This window comes from Mustelus asterias, chromosome 9 (genome assembly GCF_964213995.1).
Source record: "Mustelus asterias chromosome 9, sMusAst1.hap1.1, whole genome shotgun sequence".
Classification (NCBI taxonomy): domain Eukaryota; kingdom Metazoa; phylum Chordata; class Chondrichthyes; order Carcharhiniformes; family Triakidae; genus Mustelus; species Mustelus asterias.
This window is the reverse complement of record NC_135809.1, coordinates 74,247,901-74,256,248: the sequence shown is the minus strand read 5'-3', so window position 1 is coordinate 74,256,248 and position 8,348 is coordinate 74,247,901. Positions and strand designations below refer to the sequence as shown.

The window sequence follows — 8,348 nt, the reverse complement described above, 5'->3', positions numbered from 1 at the left end:
CCTCATGTTTTTCCAGGAATACATATTGGGCACAATTTTCCCATCCGGCCCGCCATGGGAATCATAGCGGGCGGGACATGGACTATGCAAAGGTCCGTTGACCTCGGGCGGGATTTTCTCGCTTTGGGGTGAGTGCGGCTGGAAAATTCCATCCACTAAATCTTCAAAGAGATTCTCAGGGCAGCGATATCTTTGCATACCCTTTCTATCTGTTGTTGTGCCTGGCTATACTATGGGTTGCGTTCTTCCAACTCAGCTTTGATACAAACATTTTCCCCTGGAAGAGCTTTATTATTTTGCAAGTTTGAGTTAGCTCCATTAGCTTTTCTTCATTCTCAGCCATTTGCTTACTCCACACTGCCACCTGCTGTGGTTGTTTGGACAATGCGTTGACATTTTCAAAAAGCTCAGTTTTTAAATCTGTCGCCTGCTTCTCGCCTCTCCTTTCTTCAGCACTAAACACTTCAACACTTCATTGTGCTGGCATGGTCTGCGATCATTTTGTACTTTGCCTGAGTATAGATTCCCTCAGCCTGTGGTCTCCTGTCTCAGCTTGGGGTTTCATGTCTCTCTGGGTCTGGAGTCTCATGTCTCCCTGGGCCTGGGCTTCCATGTCTCCCTTGCCCTGGGATCTCCTTATCCCTTTGCTGCTTCATTGGAGTTGTTCTAGACCTTCTTTAAAGATGTGAATCCGCCACAACATGGAATTTAAAATATTTGTCAAAGGCTTTTAATATCCCACTAAATGTGGTTGAGGATTCATCTGTAGCATGTCTTGGATTATTTCATCTACAAGCGCACCAAATAAATACAAAAATGTATTAACTTGGGTGTCTTCTGATTTCTTGCTTAATTCTGATCTACTCCTATCATCTAAAATTTTCTTCTCCAAGATGCCCAATTTTGGGTCTGGTTTTGCCCTTAGCCTAAACTGAAATCATAGAATAGAAATCATAGAAACCCTACAGTGCAGAAGGAGGCCATTCGGCCCATCGAGTCTGCACCGACCACAATCCCACCCAGGCCCTACTCCCACATATTTACCCACTAATCCCTCTAACCTACACATCTCAGGGGCAATTTTAACCTGGCCAATCAACCTAACCCGCACATCTTTGGACTGTGGGAGGAAACCGGAGCACCCGGAGGAAACCCACGCAAACACGAGGAGAATGTGCAAACTCCACACAGACAGTGACCCGAGCCGGGAATCGAACCCGGGAGCTGTGAAGCAGCAGTGCTAACCACTGTGCTACCGTGCCACTGGTCTGGTAGTTTTAATTTATTATCCATGTATCTGTTTTATAACAGGTGAGTATCTCTTTAATTTTTCTTCTCTTCAAGACAACTCTCCAGCTGCTGTTTTTTATCTGTTTGATCATTCTGCACTTGTTGGCATTCAGCTGGCTCCAGCTGCTCTGACAGGCCCATTTTCCTTCAACCTTTCCCTCTACAGGAGCCCTTCAAAAGAGCTTGTTTTTTTAAGCCTGGGAATCAAATGGAAAGTAATTTTTAAACTCTGCCTGCCTTTTCAAAACCTTTTTTTCACTCAGTTAAGCTCAGTGACTACGCTTAAAGATGTAAACTATGGATCGGGTCGTTGCAGTTTTCTCCCAGCTGCCCTGTGAATGTGATCAGGATTGCTGCCTATTTTGTATTTGACTCACTATTCTGTGATCTGGCCCAACCTGCATTCGTGCAGGTTCTTCTTTCCATCTGCAGATTATTCTTCTACATTTTGGCCCTTTTTTGTCTTTTTGCTCAGCCTTTTATGATCTGGCTAGGTCCTTTGACTCTACATTAGACCAGATCTGGCAAAGGACATCCACATGCCCTGGTGGAGTCCTTCAGCTTCCACATTGCAATGGAGCTTCTTTTTGGGTGATCTCCAACTGTGCCTTTTGCAGATCAGCCTTTCGTTTCTTTAGTTTACCGAGCTTTGTGATCCTGGGATCCTTCTCCAGCCTGTCTGGGATTTCAGGGTCCATGCTTCACTGCCACCATTTTGTCAGGTTCTTTAGTGTCTCTCTGAGAGATCTGGAGGTTTGTATGGTTGAAAATAAACTGTTTATTGGTAACAAGTCACTATATACATCTCCAAAGTACAGCCCTGCATGGATATTGTCTCCATGCTGGCTCTTTCCAGACTCATCTACACAGTCTACCATCATGTGACTCACTATACCATACCGTGGACAATACTGTTTCCCCAGTCCCACAGTAACTCTTGTTAATCCAAACACCCTTATACTACCCACCTAGAAAGATTATGAGATAAGCAATGAAATGTATCCCCCCCCCCCCCCCGCCCCCTCCCCCTCCCCCTCCCCACCCCCCCATGCTGCATTGGAGTGACAGGATAATGGACTTTCATTCCATTAACTGATGTTTAATCTCTGCATGTCTACATCCACTGGATGTTTAAATTGTTGACCTTTATATGAAAGGTTGACACATTGTATAACCTTCCACCAGCACGTTAAAGCTGATAGACTCAGTGTTCAAATGGAAGGGAGCAGAGTTCAATGAGTATGGAGTAGTTCCAAAGCATCATCACTATTCCGGAACTTTCTCACAAACTCGGAGCTTCTGTAGCACCAGTACAGCCGTTCTCCAGGATTACTCAACAAGAAGGACAATGAGAATGAAACAAGAGAATGACTCACCTCGTCTCTCTGAAAGTAGATCAGCAGCCCGGCTGTAATTTGTGCGACCAGGATTAGCAGTAAACAGGTGAAATACTACAAAACAAGACAAATCCATTTGGATCACATCCTTCAGCAGATGGTGTCATAGTCAATCAACATTCATTCTGGAGGAGAGGAGAGGAGAGTGTCTGCGCAAGCTCCTTTGTTTATTTTATTCCATTATAGGATGTGGGCATCGCTGGCTAGGTCAGCATTTATTGCCCATCCCATATTGCCCTTGAGAAGGTGATGGTGAGCTGCCTTCTTCTAATGCTACAGTCCCTGAGGTTAGGTAGACCCACAATGCCGTTAGGGAGGGAATTCCAGGTTTTGACTCAGCGACAGCGAAGGAACGACGATATATTTCCAAATCAGGATGGTGAGTGGCTTGGAGGGAAACCTCCAGGTGATGATGTTCCCATTTATCTGCTGCCCTTGTCCTTCTAGATGGAAATGGTCATGGGTTTGGAAGGTGCTGTCTAAGGATCTTTGGTGAATTGCTGCAGTGCATCTTGTAGATAGTACACACTGCTGCTACTGAGCCTCGGTGGTGGAGAGAGCAAATGTTTGTAGATGTGGTGCCAATCAAGCGGACTGCTTTGTCCTGGATGGCGTCGAGCTTTTTGAGTGTTGTTGGAGCTGCACCCATCCAGGCAAGTTGGGAGTATTCCATCACACTCCTGACTTGTGCCCTATAGGTGGTGGACAGGCTTTGGTCAGGAGGTGAGTTACTCAGTGCAGGATTCCTAGCCTCTGACCTGCTCTTGTAGCCACAGTATTTATGTGACTCGTCTAGTTCAGTTTCTGGTCAATAGTAACCCCCAGGATGTTGTTGATAGTGGGGGATTTAGTGATGGTAATGCCATTGAATGTCAAGGGGTGATGGTTAGACCCGTTCTTGTTGGAGATGGTCATTGCCTGGTACTTGTGGCATGAATGTTACTTACCACTTGTCAGCCCAAGCCTGGATATTATCAAGGTCTTGCTGCATTTGGATATCATAGAACTCCTACAGTGCAGAAAGAGGCCATTCTGTCCACTCTCTGACTGCGTATCTTACCAAGGCCCTCTACCCCACCCTATCCCCGTAACCCCACACGTTTATCATGGTCAATCTACCTAACAGTCACACAAGGCTATGAACTGCTTCAGTATCTGAGGAATCGCGAATGGTGCTGAACATTGTGCAATCATCAGTGAACATCCCCACTTCTGACCTTATGATGGAAGGAAGATCATTGATGAAGCAGCTGAAGATGGTTGGGCCTCGGGCATTCCCCTGAGGAACTACTGCAGAGATGTCCTGAGATTGAGATGATTGACCTCCAATCACTACACCATCTTCCTTTGTGTCAGATATGACTCCAACCAGTGGAGAGTTTTCCCCCGAATCCCATTGATTCCAGTTTCGCTAGGGCTCTTTGATGCCACGCTCAGTCAAATGTGGCCTTGATGTCAAGGGCTGTCACTCTCACCACACCTCTGGAATTCAGCTCCTTTGTGTGAACGAAGGTTGTAATGAGGTCAGGAGCTGAGTGTCAGTTTATTGCGGCACAATGGCAAGTGCTGCTGCCTCACAGCGCCAGGGACCCGGGTCCGATTCCCGGCTTGGGTCACTGTTTGTGTGGAGTCTGCACGTTCTCCCCGTATCTGTGAGGGTTTTCTCCGGGTGCTCCAGTTTCCTCCACAGTCTGAAAGACGTGCTGCTTAGGTGCATTGGCCATGCTAAATTCTCCCTCAGTGTACACGCCTAATAATTTCAGTAACTTCATTGCAGTGGTAATGTAAGCCTACTTTAAGACTAATAAAATAAACTTAAAGTGCTGCTTGATAGCACTATTAATGTCCCCTTCCATCAGTTTACTGACGATCGAGAGTCGACTGATGGGGTGGTAATTGGCCGGGTTGGATTTGTCCTGCTTTTTGTGTACAGGACATACCTGGGCAATTTTCCACATTTTTGGGTAGATGTGACTGTACTGGAACAGCTTGGCTAAGGGAGCAGCAAGTTCTGGAGCACAAGTCTTCAGTACTATTGCTGGAATGTTATCAGGGCCCTTTGCCTTTGCTGTATCCAGAGCCTTCAGCCATTTCTTGATATCACATGGAGTAAATCGAATTGGCTGAAGATTGGCATGTGTGATGCTGGCAACCTCTGGAGGAGATGGACCATCCACTCAGCACTTCTGGCTGAAGATTGCTGTGAATACTTCAGCCTTATCTTCTGCACTCATGTGTTTGGATGTGTGTGTGTGTATCATTTGTATTTGTGTACATGCGTATGTGTGTCTACTCATGTGCTTGTGTGCGCGCTCATGTGTGGCTTGTATGTGCGCTTGTGTGTGTATGAGAGCTTGTGTGCACACTTGAGTTTGCATGCATCCGTGTGTGTTTCTGTGTCTGTTTGTGCCCATGTATACATGCATCTGAGCTTGTGTGCACTTATGTGAGCTTGTGCATTGTCTGTGTACACATGTATCTTTGTGCACTCATGTGTGTGCAAGTGTTTGTGTTCATGTGGGCGTACATGTGTTTCGAGTTCATATATGTTCATGCATCTCTTGTGTTTGCTCTCAAGTCCATGTGTTTCCTCGTATGAGCTCGTGTACTTGCTCAGGTCTGCACTCATGTGGCATGTGTATGTTAACTTACATGCACTCATATAAATGATTGTGTCCACTTGTGTGTTCTCCTATATATGAAGCCATGTTTGTATGGACATTTGTGTGCACTGTTGTTTGTGTGTGTTCATGTATATTTACACTTGTGTGCAAATGTGCGCACAGGTATATGTGCTTGTGTGTGTCTGCACGCACGCACATGTATACATGGGTGTGAGTGTGTGCGTATACATGCACGAGTGTGTGTACGTGTAGTTATGTGGCTGTACGTTTGCGCACGCATGCGTGCATGCGCATGGCTGTGTGTGCATATTCCTGCATATGTGTGTGTGTGTTTGTGTGTCCTCATATGTTTTTTTTATTAGTGTCACAAGTAGGCTTACATTAACGCTGCAATGAAGTTACTGTGAAAATCACCTCGTCGCCACACTCCAGCACCTGTTCGGATACACAGAGGGGCAATTTAGCATGGCCAATGCACCTAACCAGCACGTCCTTTGGACTGTGGGAGGAAACCAGGACACCCAGAGGAAACCCACGCAGACACGGGAGAAGGTGCAAATTCCGCACAGACAGTGACCCAAGCCAGGAATCGAACACGGGTCCCTGGCGCTGTGAGACAGCAGCGCTAACCACTGTGCCACCGTACCAGCTCATGGCAGAGCAGTGGGGGAAGTTCAGCTGGTGCCAAGCACCTGACAGCATGTGGATATGTCCTGTTGCTCTGGGTATGGGGATGATCAGGATTGGGGATGGTAGCTTGGTTTCCTTCAAGCTGGCAAGGTTTCAGCTGGGGTTACTGAAGAGAGGGAGGATTATAGAGGAACTTTAACTCCTGTGTGCTCCTAGTAAATCAGCATTGTGTTTACTTCACTGAGACATGGCTGCCCCAGGGTGTAGCCCCCATAAACAAATTGCTGCACTTGCCCTGATGTAGCGGACACAGATTCTGTCCCAGGTTTGCCAGCCTTTGTTCCTGTGTGTACGATGTTCAGCTCATTCAGAAGAAAGAGTTTAAAGTATTGTATTACACATCATTCCACAACAGGAGAGTCAGAACATTTGTTACAACTACTTTGAACCAGTGACTCTTGTAATGTGCTCTGATGCTCACTTTTTTTATTCTTTCACAGGATGTGGGTGTCGCTGGCTGGATCAGCATTTGTTGCCTTGAGCTGGTAGTGAGCTGCCTTCTTGAATCGCTGCAGTCCTAGCGGTGTAGGTACACCCATAGTGCTGTTAGGGAGGGAGTTCCAGCATTTTGATTCAGTCACAGTAAAGGAGCAGTGATATAATTCCAAGTCAGGATGGTGAGTAGTTTGGAGGGGAACCTCCAGGTGGTGGTGTTCCCAAGTATCTGCTGCTCTTGTCCTTATAGATGGTAATGGACATGGATTTGGAAGGTGCTGCCTAAGTAACCTTGGCAAGTTTCCGCAAAAAACTTGTAGATGGTACACACGGCTGCTATTGTTCGTTAATGGTGGAGGGAGTGAATGTATACGGAAGGGGTTCTAATTAAGCGGCTGCTTTGAACAGCTTCTCCAGTATTGTTGGAGCTGCACCCACCCAGGCAAGTGGAGAATATTCCCTCACACTTACTGATTTAATAAAGTAAAGGTTTTGGGTGCCACATGTTGATCACTCCATATTAGTATTTGACAAATCCATATCCTAGATTTTCAATCCAGACTCACCAATCCCAAGAGGCATTTGATCTCATTAACAGCTCCAAGGCAGCCAAGAAATCCCATCAGCATGGTGACAGAACCAACTCCCAGCAGGATGTACGATCCAATTTTTAATGCTGAAGATGAGGACTCTGCAGGGAGGGAATCAAGAAGGATTGAATAAGAGCACACAATAGTGTGGACCCACAAAGCAAGATTCACTCAGACTACCCGGACATTCTCTCTTCCACCTCCTTCCATCGGGAAAAAGATACAAAAGTCTGAGGTCACGTACCAACCAAGAACTCAAGACTCAAGAACAGCTTCTTCCCTGCTGCCATCAGACTTTTGAATGGACCTATCTGATATTAACTTGATCTTTCTCTACACCCTAGCTATGTCTGTAACACTACATTCTGCACTCTGTCCTTTCCTTATCTATGTACTGTATGCTTTGTTAGAATGTAACTGGTGATAACATTGGATCTGTTGTAATCTGACCAATGATAACAAGCTGTAAGGGTCAGCTGACCCAGTAAACCATGTAACCAATGACAGAATGTGATGATGAGCTGACTCAATATAAATTAGAACATGTTGGGATAGTGGGGAACTTGGAATGGCCCAGGGTGAGGCCTCAAGTTTGGAGTAATGAAGTTCTTTGTTGAACCTTTTCTTTGATTTATAAGTTGGAGTAGGTTTTGCTATTTTTTTATTGTCTACGCTGCAAGAATTCTTTGTGGATCAACATTGGTAGCAGAGGAAAACCCATCGTAACTTGGTGTTTGTTTTTGAAGAAATACTACCACCATGACAGAAGGTAGAAGTAAACCGGTGGGATTTCATTGCCCCCCTGTCTTTTCAGATGCCGAACCATATCGGCAATGGAAGGAAGAGGTGGAAATGTGGACCCTTGTCACCACAATACCAAAAAAAAGCAAGGTATGGCATTAGCTTTGTTGCTTCCAATTAGGAGCAAGATAAGAAGCAAAGTATTTTCCGATTGGACAGCAGATGCCCTAAATAAAGAAGAAGGGCTTCAGTTCCTGCTACGATACTTAGATAGGTTTTACCAGAAAGATGAGTTCTTGCAGAATTATGAAGGATGGGTGGTGTTAGAACAAAGAACAAAAAGAACAAAGAACAGTACAGCACAGGAAACAGGCCCTTCGGCCCTCCAAGCCTGTGCCGCTCCTTGGTCCAACTAGACCAATCGTTTGTATCCCTCCATTCCCAGGCTGCTCATGTGACTATCCAGGTAAGTCTTAAACAATGTCAGCGTGCCTGCCTCCACCACCCTACTTGGCAGCGCATTCCAGGCCCCCACCACCCTCTGTGTAAAAAAGTCCCTCTGATGTCTGAGTTATACTTCG

The 8,348-nt window shown here is 45.9% G+C and overlaps 1 protein-coding gene across 2 annotated transcripts in view; it reads right to left on the bottom strand.

Annotated features, from left to right (window-relative positions):
- The window catches only part of cd82b (CD82 molecule b), a 60,319-nt gene that overhangs the window by 11,995 nt on the left and 39,976 nt on the right, over positions 1-8,348 (bottom strand). For both annotated transcript variants that reach the window (XM_078220373.1, XM_078220374.1), the window contains exons 4-5: positions 7,003-7,127; positions 2,667-2,741 (exon numbers count right to left, since the gene is read on the bottom strand). In XM_078220373.1, the coding sequence (XP_078076499.1) occupies positions 2,667-2,741; positions 7,003-7,127 (200 nt within the window). The remainder of the gene's footprint in view (positions 1-2,666; positions 2,742-7,002; positions 7,128-8,348) is intronic.